Below are 19,263 nucleotides of genomic sequence, written 5' to 3'. Positions count from 1 at the left end.
CTAACTACTTATCAAATGTGAGTTTATTAACATAACAAATGAGAACTGGCAGATCAACTATGTTTGATAACCTTGATTCTGGCATGTAATAGTTTAAAAGAGGAACCATCTAATGGATTAAGGACTCCATAGTAGGCTCAAAATTGCTTATTTCTTTAAAAAGAGGAGGAAAAAATGGGCAAAAACATAATAGATAAAATTAATAGCCCACAAAAAAAAATTAATAGCCCACAAGTGTCAGAAGTCAACAAAAATGCACCGGGGCATCTGAATTAGAAGTTGGGAGGAAATTCTAGTCTGTTACAGTGAGTCTTCATTGAGCTTCTTTACAGTATACCAGCAAATAACAACCCAAAACTTCTATACTGGCTGTTAGAAACAACGAACATCATATAAAATGTTCTAAGCTGGAGAGTTGACTCAGTGGTTAAGAACACTTACTGCTCTTCCAAAGGATCCAGGTTCAATTCCCAACACCCACAAGGCAGCTCATAGCTATCTACAACTCCATTTCTGGGGGGAGGGGGCTGATGCCCTCTTCTTGTCTACACGGGCACTGCACACATGTGCGCACACACATAATGAAGGCAAAACACCCTTTTTTGTTGTTGTTGTTTTTTTTTCGAGACAGGGTTTCTCTGAGCCTGTCCTGGAACTAGCTCTGTAGACCAGGCTGGTCTTGAACTCAGAGATCCACCTGCCTCTGCCTCCCAAGTGCTGGGATTAAAGGCGTGCGTTAATATTAGTATTCTTAAATGTTTATTTTTACTTTTAAAGGATCACACCACAGTTTTATACTACTGATTATTTTGTTGTGACTTGAACCTGTTCCTAGCGCTAAATTAGGTATTAATGTTTAAAATGTAAAGATAATGATGCAACCCCTGACCCCCTTGACAAGTCAAGGCCAAGAAGTAATCTTTTCAAGTTCTTCATTTAAATTCATGATTCACACTTTAACAAAACAGGATGTTAGCTTTATAAAAAGATCAAGTGCCAAGTCTTGAACAAGATCTTGACTAGATCAAAGCCAAGATTCTGCAAAACATTTGAGACAAAGGAAAAAAAAGACAGAAGAGTGGAAAAATATAGAGAACAAAGTTTCAAACATAGCAAATAAACTAATACAGCTTTAATGTAAGTTGCCTCATCTGGAAGAACAATCTTTAAGTCAGCAGTCTGCTCAACATCCCCAAGCTGATTAAAATCCATGCTAAACATGCACTTAAAACAGCACTGTTAAATTGTTGAGAAGGGTCAAGAAAACTAATGTTCATCTAATATATTTTCTTAAGATCCCAACAATTTAATGGTCTTGATTTTGGCCTTCCTCCTTTACTAGCCTGTACACAGTACCCAGACTTCAACAGATTTTTGTGGAAACGTACTAAAAATAGAAAAATATCAGACTACAAAGTATTCTACAAAATGAAGATATGCTAGAAATCGGCATGTTCATATAAAGTAACCTGACTTAAAAGGATAGATGTGCTATGTGGGTCCATAAAATAGAATGAACTATATAAGAACTAAATTGAAGGTGAAAAATGACTCTCTTTCAAATGATCTGCTTTTCAAATCAGTCTTAAATTTTAAGTACTTAAAACCTGTTCAAATTTAAAAAATCACATAATTTACAGTTATCTCTTCACCCTTTCCTAACAATTTTCTAATCACCAGTTAAAATAGCAAATTCACAGTAAAACACCAATTTAAAGTCATTTTTCTCAATTTTACAGTCAGACAAGCTGAAGCAATAGCAACAGCCAAAAGCCAAAGCAGAGCATGCACAGAGCTCAATGACACTTACCTGCCACTCTTAGACCACATTACAGTAAGGCATGCAATACAGGACAGGACAGATACAAGGCAAATTACTTAAAGGTTTGTGAACCTATTATTTTTCTTTTTACTTAAATCAGAATAAAATTAATTCTTGAAATATACAAAATCATGTTTATGTCTTAAATTATTTTTAAAGACCAAATTTAGGTTCACACTTACCTTTTAATATTACGCCCATATCACTGAATTCTGAATAGCCTTCATGAACAGATCCATATTTATAATACTTTAAATATGCATATGGAGCAAACGAAATCATTTTTCTCAACTGTAATACAATTTTTTCCTCAAATACCATTTTTATTAGAAGATCTTGAGATAGGAGTTTTTTTCCTTTTCAATTTTTTTCATAAGTGTTTTCATTATCATATGCATTAAATAATAACAGCCAATTAAGAGACAAAATCTTTTACGAAATTCAAATAGACACTTTATTAGTGTAATTTACTTTATGAAATCTGGTTCAGTTCTAGAAGGCATCAGAAGTTGACAATTCACAGCTCGGTCATGCAAAGCAGTTAAAAAGATGGCAAAGTGGAAACAGTCATTAGTGCAAGACAAACGCAGTCTACTGCAGGCAAAGAGAAATAGATATAAAATCATCTTCTCACTTTCAAAATCAAGGAAAAAATTTGGCCCCTGCTCAAGGTCTGTGCATGTCAAAACTTTAAGAAGATTCCCCATGTTAAGGTACCTGTCAAGACAAGAATGAGAAAAGAGAAAATATCCCTTTATAAAAAAGAACAACTGAAATTGACTTAAAGAAAAATAGTAACAGGGAAAATGTTCATTAGGCCATGAATTCATCCTTCAGGTTACCCAGACTGTGCTCTGGCAGACAGCAAACCGGGTTCTCAAGGTGTTGATGTGTAGGACCTAGAGGTGAAATGTGGTTTTTTCCTGTACATAATGGCACAACTGTTGCTCTAATTCTTCTCAAATTTCTCCCAAGACAAGTTTCATTAATGGCCTTATAATGAAAAATTCTTTAAGTATTCCAATAGTGCTAGTATTCTGAAAAAGAAATTTCCAATCAGAAATTATTTACAAATCACTAATTATAGCAAAAAAACAACAATTTATTTCAAGGCCAAATATTAGGAGGTTTGGCCAAAGCTCACCTTCACATCTCATTTTAAATGTAAAACTTAACTTCCTGCATTCCTAACCAAATTTGATTTGTAAAATTTGTGGAAAATATTTAAAGTATTCATTTTAGATATGCAGCACAGATTTCTTAAAGCAAATTATTATAGGATAAGTGAATAGACTTTGGCATAGTCACTAAAGCATACTATTAGAATATTCATCATAAGGCTACTTGCTTCATGGACTAATGAAAGGACAGCACTGTCTACAGACTCAACATGATTTTAGCAGATGAGAAACTAAAGAATTAAACATATGATGGTGATGTTTGCCTATAATTAAGGGAAAAAAATCATGCAACCTTTGTTTGATCCCCGTGTTTAATTAACAAATATTCTGGCTGGCCTTCACTGTGGTGTGAATATAATTTATCTTCCACCTTTACCATTATGCACCAGCTGTGAAGGGCTAAGGAGACTTACTTTCAAAGTCCAAGAAAAAATGTGCTGCATTGTGGTCTATGTCCCTGGTTAGCACCTTAATGAGATTACCCATGCCAGCAAACCTAAAAATAAAAATGGCAACATCATTTAGTTCCAGTAAAAGGCTGAAGCAGAGGCCTGGGGTTCGGCAAGGCTGGCTTGCTCATAGCTGCCAACAGGTGCAGGTTTACATGGTTCTCACACTGATAACTTTATAGTTCCTGTCCCCCTGGTCCCACATATAAAAAAGCAAAATGGGGAAAAGATATTTTTACAAATAACTTGCAATATTTATACTTGATTAATATCTATGCTAATGCTCTTTTTAAAAACTTGAGGTACATATTCTAAATTTGAATTAACAGCAAAACTAGCTCTTTTTTTCAAATATGTAACTAACCAGACAATTATTTTTAAATTAGTGAAGGTTTTGTCCTCCAAGTCAAATTAAATTCTTCTGGAAATACAAAGAAGACAGTATTCAAACCACATTTAACCATTAAATTATAGAAGGCTATCAATTAATTTACCCCTTACAATGACTGTGTAAATCACAACTTTATTATTGACTCGTAACTGAACATTTGGCTATATACATGATATGTGACTGAAAGTTAACCCAGCAAACACCACATACAGAACTAGCAATTGTTCCCACTTAGTAAATATGCAGACAAATTTTAGCAATAAAACACTGGCATAAATCTTGCCCAAGAGTTTGCCAATGGCTCTGTAAAGATGAAAAGTGGTGTCAGGAAACCAGGCTCCAACCCGGAAGCTAGAGTAAACAGCGATGGCAAACAGACAGCACTGTCAGAACTACTCCAACCCCTACTCCTCCTCCACTCAACTGCACAGACAATACTTACATGAAACAAAAATGAAAAGTAATAACATGTTTTTAGCAAGGAAAGAAGACACCTTATTACTAACTCCCATTAAAAACACTAAGAACTGGAACTTTAATGCCTAACCTGACTCTTACCTACCCTCAACACTGGTTTGTGTCCCTGTCAGCTTCTCAGGAAGGAAACAGACAAATGTAACAGTTTCTTATTAGAGGTCAAGATCAGTAAGAACAAAACAAATTTTGTATAAGATGTTAAAATATACTACTTACTAAAGTAGGTTGGTGTAGGAGGTCCTTCTGTCTATGTGTCGCTTTCATTAGTTAATAAAGGAACTGCTTTGGGCCTATAGCAGAGCTATAGGGGAACAGAGCTGAGGGGGAAACTAAATGGAATGCTGGGAAGAAGGGGGAAGCCATGGATCTTCCACCTGAGACAGACGCCAGTTAGAATCTTTGCCAGTAAGCCACTGCCACGTGGCGATATACAAATTAATAAAAATGGGTTAAATTAATATAAGAGCCAATAAGAAGCTAGAGCTAATGGGCCAAGCAGTGTTTTAATTAATACAATTTCTCTGTGATTATTTTGGTTCTGGGCAGCCAAGACAAAACAAGCAGGCCCTCCTCCAACACTAGGTTTTATTTCTTACAAATAATATTTCTTCCAAATCATCTCTTCTTCAATAGTGTTTGCGTGTGTGTGCGTGTGTGTCTGTGTGTGTGTGTATATATATATACACACACATACACAAACACACACACACGCACACACACACATATATATGAAGGTCAAAGGTTGGTGCTGAGTGTCTTCTCCAATGGCTCTCTACCTTTTGGTGTGTTGAGACTAGGTCTTCCACTGAACCCAGAGCTCACTTCAGTAAGGCTGGCTGGCCAATGAGCTCCACAGACCTACCTGTTCCTATCTCCCCAGTATAGAAACTCCAGATGCATACTTTTGCAGCCAGCTTTTAATGTGATGCCAGGGTTCAAACTCACCCTTAAAAGGCAAGCATTTTACCAACTGAACCATATCCCCAGCTCTATTCTTTAATTTATACTACTATTTCTATTATACTGAATGTCTTATTCAATAATGTTCAGCTTTCTGATTTTGCACATTGTTTCATGCAAATGGATTCAGTGAATTAGAAGAAAAACATTTAATAATAGTTCACTGTGATTATCTTATACATTGTAAAAAGTTTAAGGCCAAACTGTTTTCTTTTGGGAGAAAAATCTCACTATGTAGTCCTGGCTGCCTCAAATTTACTATGTAGACCAGGATAGCCTTATATTCTAATACCAAGCATATCCAAGAAAAGGGTAATTCAAATTACCTCAAACTGGTCGAGAGGAAGAGGTGGGAGAAGAAGAAAAAGAAGGGGTAAAAAGTGGCTCTGTTCCTTTTGACACAAAAGAGCAGTAGTGGTTTAAATGAGAATGTCCCCAAGAGGCTTAGATATTTGAATACTTACTCGTTCCCTGTTGGCGATGCTTTAAGGATAGGCTTAGGAAATACACCCTTACAAGAAGTATGTCAATGATAGTGGACTGTGAAGTATGAAAAGTCAAACACCATTCCCAGTTTGCTCTCTCTGCTTCCTACTTCCAATCTAAGATGTGAGCCCTTGGCATTCTGCTCCAGCCTGCACTGTCATGCTCTGCCTGCCACGTTGAAGTCTTAACCCTCTAAAACCATAAGCCCCTAACTAATACAAAGTTCTTCAAGTTATCAAGGGATTTCAAAAGTTGTAAGTAGAAAAAAAGCCCATCTCTAGCACTCTTGCCAAGAATGTTGTCAAATGCCATTTTAACATCGGTTTTCCTGACACACCACCATTATAGTACCGGAGAGGGAAAGAGGAAAGCAATTCAGTTTCATTACTTTTACTGTACATGTATACCATGACATCTGCAGGGAAAATGTTTTCCTGTGTGCTCTTCTATAAATCTGCTTGTTTCCAGCCACCACACCCTAATGTAGGCCTGCACTCTTCACCATTGCTATAAATCTGGTCTTGACCTACTCATTCCCCAGTATAATGAGGAATATAGTCCTTTCATCTCAATAGAAATGTGTACTTTAAAAAATGACTGCTTATCTGGTATGGTGGTCCTCAACCTTGGTACCACTTGGATAAGTTTTCTTTAGTTACTGAGGGCCATCTCACACTTTTGTATCTTTAACAACATCCCACTAGAAATCAGTAGCAAAGTGAATGCTCACAAACACACAATACAGTGATTAAAAAACTGCCCCCCAAATGTCTTCTCAGAGCAAAATTATCTCTGGGAAAGAATGACGATTTAGCACATGTTGCCTGCCCAATGCCCATTCACTGTGGATGGCTAAGGGTGTCTCCAAATAGTGGCAAGTGTTTCCCAGGAGGCAAAAGTACTGCTGGTTGACAACTGCAGCTTTCAATGTATAATTATAAATACCAAATTGTCAGCAGAATACCTATCCCCAAGGGTCTACTCCACATTATTTTGATAAAAACAAAAAACACTCCTAAAACATCACACCCATTCTTCCATGCAAGAAATGACCTTACTGAAACTCATTGAGTCACCTGTGGGGCTAGCCTTGTTAAGCCAAGTATGGGCAGGTCACCCAAAGGAAATTCTTTACTTCCAATTGATTATCTCCTGGGACTCTGGTCATCAATGAAATGAAATTAAATGGATGCCTGAGTCTCAGTAGTTTACCCTGAGGCAATGTCTGGTTGCAGAAGGAACCATAAGCTGAGATTACCCAACCTCCACCCAAGAACAGACCATTCAAAGGAAATGCCTGGTATTCAACCTCTGTAGATAGGAACACCTGCCAGAACACACTCAACAGGACAGCCTAGACAAATGTCAGCCAATCAGGGGTTTTAAAACCTCAGAAACCCCTCACCCCCACCTTTACTACTATAAAGCCCTATTTTAATTGAGCTCGAAGCTCTCCAGTTATTCCAATACATTGGACATGCGGAGAGACTGAGTTTGCAAACTTGATTAAAACAAAGGCTCTTTGCTTAGAAAAAGAAAGAAAGAAAGAAAGAAAGAAAGAAAGAAAGAAAGAAAGAAAGGAAGGAAGGAAGAAAATGACCTTACTCTATTTTTCACATACAAAATGCAAATGTCTCCTGCCCATTATTGAAGGGGTGGAGCCAGTGGATCCCAGGAGTTTGATGGCCAAACAGAGTAAGAAGAATGGTAAGCTATATAGGATTCATGTGAGAAACTCTGTCAAAAACTAAGTAGGAGACCGGTTTTATCCCAGGCTTTTTAAGACCCAGGCCAGCTGGCCTTGGTGAGTTCCCGATAGAACATCCCCCCATTGTCTCAGTGTGTGGGTGCATGGGTCTGAAAAAACCTGGGATAAAACCGGTCTCACTGAACATAGCAGACAAGGAGGACTACTGAGAACTCAAGAACAATGGCAATGGGTTTTTGATCCTACTGCACGTATTGGCTTTGAGGGAGCCTAGGCAGTTTGGATGCTCACCTTACTAGACCTGATGGAGGTGGGTGGTCCTTGGACTTCCCACAGGGCAGGGAACCCTGATTGCTCTTTGGGCTGACGAGGGAGGGGGGACTTGATTGGGAGAGGAGGAGGGAAAGGGGAGGCGGCAGTGGGGAAGAGACAGAAATCTTTAATAAGTAAATAAAAAAAAACTAAGTAGGAGATAAGGGAAGACACCCACTGTCTCCCTGTTTTCGCCATGTGTGCACACAGGTATTCCCACTTCTGCACACACACCTGAATACCACACTTTGTGACATCACAAACATTAACAATGGAGTAAGTATCCTTAGCTTAAATTTCTAGCCTTTCTTCCCAGTACAGCTATGCTTTAAGGGAATAACTTCTAAAATGAGGCAAAGCTACCCAAGTCCACCTGCTTTATTAGAAACCTCAGGCTCCTCCCTTTGCACCTACTCCTTCTGAAGACTGGCTCTACACAGCTCAGCACATTCTGTCTGCTCCAGTGCTGTGCAGCGCGCTCCACTTCCTGTCATCTTCACAACTTGGTTGGTAAGTACACTGTCTGCCATCAGCCTTCTCTACTTTTTCAACTCCCAATCTTCCAGTCCATTCCTATCTGCCTCTTACACCTACCATTACATCACAGTTGTCCCTATCAGAAGCAGCTGTCATAATGACACTATCAATACTCTTTTGTCACTGGTTTAATGGGTATTAGGCTTACTGCTCCTCTATCCTGGTCCTTGACATCACTGCTTCTTACTAGGATTATTTCAAAGACTCTACGTGGCCACCCTGCTTCTACTGTTTTCTCTCTGACAATCTCTGATTATAAGATAAACTGGTCTTTTAAAACATACCTAAATCAGACTGTGGTCTTCCTCTTTATAAAAACCACACAATCACTTCCTGTCATAATATAAAATCTAAACCCTTATGATGGAGGCTGTAGTGATGGCTCAGTGGTTAAGAACACTGATTTCTCTTTCAGAGTGCCCAGGTTCAATTCACAGCACCTGGTAGCTTACAACAAAGTACTAAATAAGTGTCCATTGTAGGAGAGTAATCTCTCACCAGGAATTATCATCACATGCCAAGATCAAAAAATTTTAAATTTTAGTATAGTAAAAGTTGAGTTTTAGTATGGAGAAAGGCTGAATTTTTATCCCCAGAGTCTCACAATCTGTGACTCACTTCAAGTGAGTTTACTGGTAAAACTGCACCCTCCACTGTGTAAGCTACAGGACACATGTGCTACATTTCTACTATGGTGACATCTAGTGGATATACCTTCAACTTTAAATTTTAAAACGAAGACACTTAATTCAACTATATAAATTTACTCATGACGATATGAAGTTATGTATAAGAAATATAATAAACTGAGAGATCAGTACATGGAAATAGAGGTGACCCACAACCATGATATTATATCGATATTCATAGCATTTGAGTTTGACTGGACCAGCCTTCAGCCATTCCAGCTAACAAAGAACATGCAGGTAAGCATATGAGTTTATTCAGAATGCTGTGTCAGATTCCTCTTGAAAAACATAATATTCAGAATTCACTTTCTTAAACTTAACACTTTCTGAAATTCATAACAGTAATAATTACATTAACTAAATTTCTTTTCATGAACTCAAAAGGGTGGCTAATTTATTACTATTCATATCATAAATAATATTCTGTCCTATATAAGAATGAAAATGTCACCCTTGATTTTTTTAAGTATTCTGCTTTGAATTATGGTTTCCTTCATATACTGTGTTGTAAAATAAATATACGCCAATAGTTTTAATGATGATTAATCTGGAAACACTATTTTAAGTTGATTTTATTCTAGTATATATTCCAAAATTGTTCTACAGTGATGTAAAGACAAAAGGGCAATGGAAATGCTGCTGATGGAGGTGTAAACTGGGATGGCTACTTTGAGAAAGAGTGTGGTGCTCAATATAAAAGTGCATTGTTATATGTACCCAGAGAATTATAATACAGCACAAATAAACTAACTCTAGCTACAAACTTCTTACTTAGATGAATGAGAAACAACACCACAGAAACTTCATCAGTTAACTCCATGTGACAACATTAATAGATATGACATACAGTACCTGTTTGAGGAGATAAACATAACACTGGACAACTCAAAAGGTTCCAATAATGTTCTAGTTCTTCAATTATTGGTAGAGTCAAGGGAATCTCTTATTTTTAGATTTATAATATACAAATAATGTATTTTTTTTGTATTTACAAATAACTAAAAACATTACAGGGCACATGGGTTTCATTCCTGTATGCCTAACCAAAAAGCTTAGATTAGAACTCAGATACCAACCCAATTCTCAACATTTATTTAATAAATGATACATGATTTATTTTAATGATTTAGCATTATGCAAAGACCCAAATGGTTCTATATGTCGTGTATAATGTCGGTTAGTGATGGTGACTAATTAAAATCTAGTACGCAGGAATTCAAGAGACAAATAGAGATATCAGACTGACTGTGAAATGAATAAAGGAAACCATGAACAAAGGATCTAGTCCAGTCTCAGTAAGACTGATTTAAGACTACCCAGAGAGAATAAGTTTTAATTCTTTGTTTGCTATTTATTTAAACTGAGAAGTAACTGGAAAAAATAAAGCAATATTCATATACTCTACCACCCAGAATAAAGCTGTAACATAACTTGCATTTTACTATTAAAAGTGTGTCCCTTCCAAAAACAAAAAACAAACCAGGCAGTGGTGGTGCACTCCTTTAATCCTAGCACTCAGGAGGCAAAGGCAGGTGGATATCTGTGAGCTCGAGGCCAGCCTGGTCTACAAGAGCTAGTTCCAGGACAGCGAGGGCTACAAAGAGAAATCCTGCCTTAAAACCTCCTCCCAAAATTAAAAAAAAAAAAAAAAAAACTAACAAAAACAAAACACTGTGCCTCTTTTTGTATTTACAGGCCATCCATCTGTAGTAATGGGGCTGAGAATTACACGCTGCACTGCCTCTATGGCTCTTTTTAATCACTAGTGTTGACAATCTGTGTATGGCATTTCTCCTTAAATCCCTCCTAGCCCAGTTTCTGCTAAGTTAAGCCAATGGAAAGCAATGGTGAATAAAGAGAAGGCAGGCAGGAAAGAAAAGTGCCCAGCTGGGTCAGGTTAGCAATTGCTGAATAGTGTGAATAGGATGATGGCAGCAGACTGTCTTTAAAAAGTTTTCCTTTTTCTGTAGGCTCAAGCAATCCTGAAGACTGAACCTACAGCTCTCTACCATTGAGTTTTCTCCCTAGTGCTCTTGTTATTTGGAGGGTGGAGGGGAAGGGTCTCATTAATTTGCCAAACCTGGTCTTGAACTTGTGATTCCCCTGCCTTGGTTTCCTAAATAGCTGGGATTAAAGGCCTACACCACCAGGCTTGGCTTTCTTTTCTTTTCACTACTCGTATTTCATGTTTTTCTTAGACTTTCAATATTTCTAATACTTTTGGAGTCATTCATATATATAGGCCTCCAGGTTGATCTGATTTTCTTAACTCAATGCTAACTGGTCTACCGCCATCTTTCTCTCCAATTGAGGTTTTAAAGTTCTAAATATGAAGTTCTGCTATATTAGTTTTTGATGCGTACATTCAAGGGAAATCTTCCTCATTTCGTCTTTAACTTTTCTCAACTTTGTTTATAGTAAGCTCAATTTATGACCTTTTCTTTGTGCTCAGGGCTCATTATTTAAGTAGTATCTCTTCAGAATTACCTCAACTATTTTTGGCCTTTAATTCTCCGTGTGACTGTCAAATTCTATAGAAATTCTGAAATGGGCTGGGGAGATATCAGTCAATGAAGTGCTTGTCACACAAGCATAAGGACCTCAGTTTGAACCTGTGGTTGTTTGAATAAGACGGACACTATACACTCTTACATTTTAATGCTTAGGGAGTAGGATTAGGAGGTGTGGCTTTGTTGGAAAAAGTATGCCACTGGTGGTGGGCTTCCCAGTGTTACTCTCTTCTTGCTATCTGGATGTAGAGTTCTCAGCTACCTAACTCTCCAGCACTATGTCTGCCTGTGTGCTGCCATACTTCCCCTTATGATGATAATGGAAACTTCTGAAAGTAAGTAATCCATAGTTAAATGTTCTGTTGCTTTTTCTTTTTAAGTAAGAAAAGTAACTTTTCACAGCAATAGAATACTGACTAAGACAGATCTCCCCAGAAACCATGTACAAAAGCTGGGCACAGTAGAGAAAGGCAGATCTGTGGGACTCAGCCAGTACAGCCTGTATCAAATTTCAGGCCAATAAGATTCTGTTCTAAAATTCAAAGTGGATGGTATGAACTCTGGCCTCTGTGTATACCTATATGAACATGCATCCATACATACTGACAAAGTCATCCCTTCTATTCCCACCCCTACAAACTCCTAGAGACTGTGATTTACATTCAATATATACTTCAGTGAGGCAGTATTGCCACCTTACAGTGTCGACCACACTGTCACCTAATCTATGACTATAGCAAATTTATTTTCTACTGCTAAACTGTTTTTTAATTCTCCAGGAAAAAAAAAAAAACTATTTTTAAAGTGGCTATGGTGTATGCTTAGATTCAGTAAACATTTTTTGTTCTTTGTCATATTCTGCTTGCTGAGACAGGGTCTCTAGATAGAAAAGCTAGTCTCTAACTCAGCATACTCCTCCTCTAGTCTCCTGAGGGATGAGATTACACGTGTGAATTATCATGCCTGGCTCTAGATTTGGCTTACTAATATTCTACTTTAGATTGAAAGTAAGATTGGTCTATAATTTCTCTCTCTGCATTTGAATGGAATTTTAATCAAGGCTATTTTATATAAAAGTTCTCTGTACTCTTCAGAGTAGATTATAAAGTACAAAACCTGTCAGTGCTTCAACATGATTCACAGCAAATTGGCTAAAACTGTACAAGCGTTCATCCTTTTCAGGTTTCAAACAACTATATAGCAGACATACTCTTACACAATCAATTTCAATAAATATTTTTGAATTCATGAACTTTTTGATGAGTATGTCAAGAAAACTTAAACATCAAGAAAGCAAATACCTAAATAATGGTCATCCCATAAAACAAAGTACAAATTTATAAGTTAGGGGATAAGTTTATAGACTGTATTACCTATGAAATTATAATTCCAAAATAAACACCACAAAGATTAAGGAAATCAAGAGCAAGGCAGGAAGGCAAATCTTTATTGCTAAGATACTAAGCTGACACAGACTGCAACATTTTCCCATAAAACTCTTTACCATCATGAACACATCATCTTCAACGATGCTCATTGTTTGTAAACATGTTTAGAGCAAGGGCTAAAATCCTCAACACCAACATTATCAAAAATAGCATTGTTTTAGTTTTTGCACGGAGACTACGGTCTACAGAGACATTACAATTCTACACTACACTCTCAAATTTCTTTAGAAAAAAGAGGGAGGAGCTAGGAAATCTGTCAAAATTTCCTAGGCAGGAATGAAAGTCCAGTGCTAGTGATCTCACTAGGGCTGAAACACTGACATTGAAACTTGAGCTTCCAGTGTCTTCTCTTAATTTCAGTTAAAGTACTCTCCTAACCCAGCTGTCCCTTCTTTTCTATGTAGACTGAGGGTTCTTGCTTTAATGTTCCTGTAAGGAGTAAGACATCATGTCAAATAGTTTTACATTAATTTGATTACCAATAAATATGAAAATCTTACACCAGGGAAGGAACCATCCAGGCTAAAATGGAAAGATCACAGCCACTTTTACCGTAGTCTGAATTTCCCCTATAATATTCAAGTAGATATCCAGCTAAATCTAAATTTTCAATTTTAGACAATTTTTATGGGAAAAAATAAAGCCATTCACTGAATACACATATGACATAAATGCTGGACTCAGGAATCCCAGAATCTGTATACTGAACTTAAATCCCTCATGTGCTAATTTCACTCCAATTGTTCCAATTCTCAGAGGCTACCCATAACCAAATATAAACAACCCTCATAACTACTGAACAGCCCTTTAAGTATCTTCAAATATGTGAAATGGAAGTTGAAAGAGTGTTATCCACTAGATTATTACACATATATTCACAGGGGTAAAACCTATAGACATCTCCTAACTAGTAATTATGATGGTTGGCTTTTTAAAGAGCAAAGCTTGTATGCTTAGAAGACACTTACCATAAAGAGCTTCTTTACCACTGTAGACTAAAGGCAACCTTCCCATGGTGTGACTATTAACTGTTTTACCCAATGTGCCCTTTAGATGACACAGGTACTTTATCTACTAAATGCTGGTATAATGAAATAAATTCAAAACTAATTTAAAAAAAGAACCTTCAGCAGGAAGATGTTTTGCAAAAATGACTGTCACAGGACATAGGAGCTAGAATGTCCTTACCTAGTACTCAGAGGTCTTTCCTAAGTCTGACATAATCTGGGAAGTTAGCACAGCGAAACGGTTTCCCCTGTTGTTACACCTAAAGTTTAAAAATCATTCTTCTACATATAACTCCTCCACGCTCATCGTAATCAAACAAAATACAAAAACAAAAAGCATTTTTTCTCTGCTCAGGAATATAATCTTTAAGATATGTACCTAAATAATCTTCTACACTTATGCATTGTTACCTTTTATAATGCCAACAAGACTCTGCCAGAGGCAATTCATTATATTTTGCCAAAAAGGTGGTAATACAAAAAAATGTATTTTTAAAATTATATCAGCTTTAAAAATACTGTTTTACTTCATTTGAAGAGTAAAAACAAACGCCTGGGTAAATTTTATTTTATTTGAGGCAGGATTCAATATGTAGCCCAGGTTAGCCTCAAACTCCAAAGCATTTAAAGTAACAATGTAAATTTGCTGGTGGGTTGGTTTGTCTTTTTTAAAGGCAGATTTACATACAATTTTTTAAAAAAAAGTATTTTCCCTTTTTTCCCCTTGAAATAGGGTTTATGTGTAGCTTTGGAGCCTGTCCTGGAACTCGCTCTGTAGACCAAGCTGGCCTCGAACTCACAGAGATCCACCTGTCTTTGCCTCCCCAAGTACTGGGATTAAAAGCATGTGCCACCACCACCCAACAAAAAAGTATTTCCCTTGTAAAATAAAATTTTAAATGGTTTAAAGCCATTACAAGACCAAATATATGAAGCATACATCATAAAACAACAAAAATTGCTATTTTATACTATAGCTTTTAAAATTTCATAAGCATAAGTGGGAAATATTTATATAAGCCAAAATTGAACTAACTTATTGCTTTAATATTTCTACCATTATGTCCAAAGTTGCTGGTAGGGATAAAAGAGAAAAGAACACAAATGAGAAAGGATAAAAAACCATGCACACAAAGGGTGTGTGAAATGATGAGGAAAAACTCAACTCCTGAATCTTATGAAAGGGAACTAAGAGCTATACAAATTCAGTGATTTAGGCCAAACCAGCAATTGGTGGAACAGTAAAGTTTCCTTTAAAAAACCTGAAATTGCAGTTTTGGGGAACATCTTTAAAATGGAGTAATAAGGCCGGAGCACACTTATAGAAAGAACACAACACAAATGAAGTCAAATACCCAATCCTGGCCCTTTCAAAAATCAATGCTGGTGGTGCTTTTGTAATCAAGCAAACTGCCATAGACCTGCCATTCCCTAAAATGCCTACCAAATGCTCTTTTCCAGAAATTACTGTTTCTGTTGTTACTTCTAACATTTTAAAAACATGTTTACTTAATCATCACTATTTACTTAGTATGTATGTGTACATGTACATATGCATGTTTGAGTGTACACCTTAAAGTCAGAAGACAACTTGATACAATCAGTCGTCTGCTTCCCCTACTAGGTTCTGGGACTCCAACCCAGGTTTCAGACTCACGGGAAGTACTTTCTTTCACCTGCTGTGCCAACTCACTAAAATCTTTCAACACTTTTTTTTTTTAAAGGACTAAAACTAACAAGACAGAATTCTTATTTAAGATAATGTATAAAAGCATCCTCCTTTCTAGTTCCCAGTACAGAGGTACTTCTATCCATCCATTTTACAGCTTACAGATAAACAACAGAGAAAGGAATCCAAAGAAAAACATACACCTCTCCTATTAGAAAGACAGAAAGAGTTGTTAAGTAAAAGTTTTTAATAGTTCACATGTTCACCATTATTCCCTATTCTAAGCCAAAAATCATAGTATTATCTAAACATACTTTTAGTAATTCAGTATAAAAAGAATTTTCCTAAATTACATTTATTCAATATAGTTTATATTTAAATAATTTTCACTTATGTTTCAATAATCATTTCTTCCAAAGACATATTTACCTTCAGCCAGTGCTGGTGATTCTGTCCTTGTCCTTCTATCTGTTTAAAGAAAAAAAGGGAAGAGAGTCTAAAACATCATTATACTTTCAAACAGTCATTACAGCTAACTTCAACCATAAGTACCCCGAGTTCCCCACACCCACATAAAGAGTGGAGCACGGCAGTACATCCCTTATCACCCAGAATCAGAAGAGAGGAAACACAGAGACAGATTGCCCCAAGGTCACCAGCCAGCCTACCCAAAATAGACTGCCCCCCCACACACACACATACACAACACACAAAGTGAAGGGTAAGGAAAATATCCAACTTTGACCTCTGGCCTTCACATATGCACACACAACCAGCTACACAAACAAGCACATATATTACATATATACACCATACCCTCAAATGCTGTTTACACATGTATTTCCTTAGATGAATCTTTATGAAGGACCTACCTCGAGTAAAGCATCATATTAGCCCTACAAGAACACCAACAAATGGTAAAACAACAAGGATGCAGAATTCAAGACATTCAGAGACAAACAGTAACCCAAGAAGATAACTCATCGCTGCATATGAAAAGGTTAACAAGAGAAAGACAATTGGCAATTTTCTATATCCTTATCACAGGGGCCAAAGGGATCTATTTCTATCTTCTTACCAAGGCTGAAGTTCACCTGGTAACAAAATCTTCAATGTCAGTCTTATGTGAGGTGATAAAACTCACATTCTATGGTAATAGCCCATCATTTGCTACTGGCAGATTTGAGAAAACCAAAGTAAGCCACAGAGTGCTTTCAACATGGGTTCTACCAGTTCCAAATGACTTAGTTATCATTTTATGACTAAGAACACCTTTAAGATAACCACTGCAACTAAACAGCTCACATATAAAATTATCTGACTAATGTAACTACTCACTTTTATGTGAAATTTTCTTTCCTGGGTTAAACAAACACAATTTCCATGTATTAGTACTGGGTAGCACCTTGGCATTTATTTTCCCAGATGGCAAATGATCTTATGCTTAACACTGTCCTCCACAGGCTGAAATGTGTCTCTGACATTTTATTTTGATGAGTCAATAGACAGAAGCAATAAAGTCCATTCATCCAAATCCTCCAGATCAGTTTTGTTTGCCCCCACCTTTTTTTAAGGGCAGGGATAGGAAAGAGAAGGTCTTCTCCAGGGAACACGGGAGAGCTCTGCAGAACTCTAAGCAATTAACTATTCTCTGGCTACTTTCAACTCCCTACTTTGAAACAGTGTGTTAACATAGATAGAAGAGTGAGAGGATGGGCAAGAAACTAACCCTAACAACCATAACACGCTATGGATGCTATGTCACAATGCAAACAAGAGGGCAGTTACTGCAACGAAAGGATAAATCAACTAAAGGCACTGGACCTTTGAGTAAGAAGGCCAGGTCACCCAGGAAGAAGCTTGTGGTACTACTAGCTGAAAGGAAGACCAAGAAAGCGGGGATGAGCCTCTTTCTACAGACTCCTGCTAGCCATGCCATAACCCCTGTATCACAGGGATTGTGAGCAGCACCAGCAGACAACACAGGACATCTCTTGTGCACTCACACTCTCACTCCAGGGAAATCTCGGCTGCGTTCTCTGGCTCACTGTCTGCTGTGGGAATGTGCCTAAAAGATGCCCATAGAACTCTGAATACAGAGACAGAAAATGTAAAACTTAAGTGTTAACATTATGGCCAATGTTAACCAACATTTTGACCAACAGGACAGGAGAGCTGGTGGATGAATACTCTCCTTGGTTCCTATTTGAAGGTGGTTTCCTGTCTTTTCAAAGAACTTCCTCAACAACCATTCAGTTGCTCGCAAAGGTGACCTGCTCAATAAGCTATCTTTGAAAGGCCTTTGCTCCCATTTCACTTCCCCACCTCCCACCTAGTTGTCAGTAACACAGCCCAACCCTAACCCTAACCCCCCACTGTATGAGACTTTCACAAAAGCCTGTCTTAGGCTATTTCTGGGAATGAAACCAGTTTATTTGTCTTCTAAGTCATCCAACGCCAATCAACAGCCCTTTTCAATCTCCTTTCTTAATGCCCTATTTCCTCAAACTCCTGAAATTGACATGCCCGTTGCAGTCCTAGGTCCTTTGCTCCCTTCAGGACTGCATTCTGTCTCACAGCTTTATTGAACTGCTACATAGCTCAAGCTTTCACGTCCGACCTTTCTAACTTGGTGCTCACACAGTTACATCTACTCAATGTCTCCAAGGGATACTCAAACTTCACGTGTCCCAAACTGAACTCTTCATTTCTACTACTCAAATCTCATCTCCTTGAAGCAATCTCCATCTCATATGACACCTCTACCTTTCCAGGTTAAACACCTTGGATTTCTTCCATTTCTTTCTCTACATTCCATGTTCTACTCTAAAAGCCTCACCCCATTAGCTGTTTTAAATCTACAAATTCCTTAGGTTCCACCTAAGTCACAAATGTCATCAAATAAAGAGCTGGGACCACCTTAGGTAGAAGTGATAATTAGGGCAAGCAGATGTGTGTGTTTTATCCAAAGAGGCCACTGCTGCTAACAAAGTATCAGATATTCACAATGAACAAATGTTTGCAGCAACCAAACAGAATACTCTGCAGACTATATTTAGTTATTTATCCATTGATTTGAAACTTGTCTTAGAACTTCACACAATCTAAATTTATTAGAGTATTAATCCTAAACCATTCACTTCCACCTACATATGTCAGTCATTCATGATCAAAGCCTAACATCACTGTGGCTATCCACAAAAAAATGTTTCTTGGATCAATATTATTAATACGAGTGGAATAAACAGCTTTTTAATTTCTTTTTCCTGCAAAAACTAACTACTTTCCCTAGGGCCAACCAGAAGTAAGTGGCTTGGCTAGCCACTTTAAAAAGCCACATGCTTTAAAAAACCAGTAAGTACCACATGCCTAAAACCATGACAAAATTTCAAGTCACATTATCAAGTTCTTAATAAACCAGTACCTAATAAAATAAAATACTAATAATATATAATATATATTGGTATATATATATAATATACTAAATTATATCCATTTACCTTTGGAATAAAACATCAAGACAAAAATAATTGTAGGTAATATTTAAATTGAGTAATCCAAGCACCACTTAGTATCTACAAACCAAGAAGCTTTCCAAGTTAAGTGTCAAAAATCAT

The 19,263-nt window shown here is 37.2% G+C and overlaps 1 protein-coding gene across 6 annotated transcripts in view; it reads right to left on the bottom strand.

The window, feature by feature from the left end:
- Window positions 1–19,263, bottom strand: part of Cyrib (CYFIP related Rac1 interactor B) — a 125,329-nt gene that overhangs the window by 20,704 nt on the left and 85,362 nt on the right. For 2 of the 6 annotated variants that reach the window (XM_050145022.1, XM_050145023.1), the window contains 3 exons: window positions 16,076–16,114; window positions 3,417–3,499; window positions 2,457–2,539 (listed from right to left, as the gene is read on the bottom strand). In XM_050145022.1, the coding sequence (XP_050000979.1) occupies window positions 2,457–2,529 (73 nt within the window). In that variant the 5' untranslated portion in view covers window positions 2,530–2,539; window positions 3,417–3,499; window positions 16,076–16,114. The remainder of the gene's footprint in view (window positions 1–2,456; window positions 2,540–3,416; window positions 3,500–16,075; window positions 16,115–19,263) is intronic. The other 4 variants (XM_050145019.1, XM_050145024.1, XM_050145018.1 and 1 more) reach the window with 2 other exon arrangements.

The sequence above is a fragment of the Alexandromys fortis genome, unplaced genomic scaffold, assembly GCF_014885135.2.
Source record: "Alexandromys fortis isolate MF-2015 unplaced genomic scaffold, M_Fortis_MF-2015_v1.1 scaffold_2_1_26212458, whole genome shotgun sequence".
In the NCBI taxonomy this organism is placed as follows: domain Eukaryota; kingdom Metazoa; phylum Chordata; class Mammalia; order Rodentia; family Cricetidae; genus Alexandromys; species Alexandromys fortis.
The sequence above is the reverse complement of the archived record's forward strand: the minus strand, read 5'-3'. Positions and strand labels throughout refer to the sequence as shown.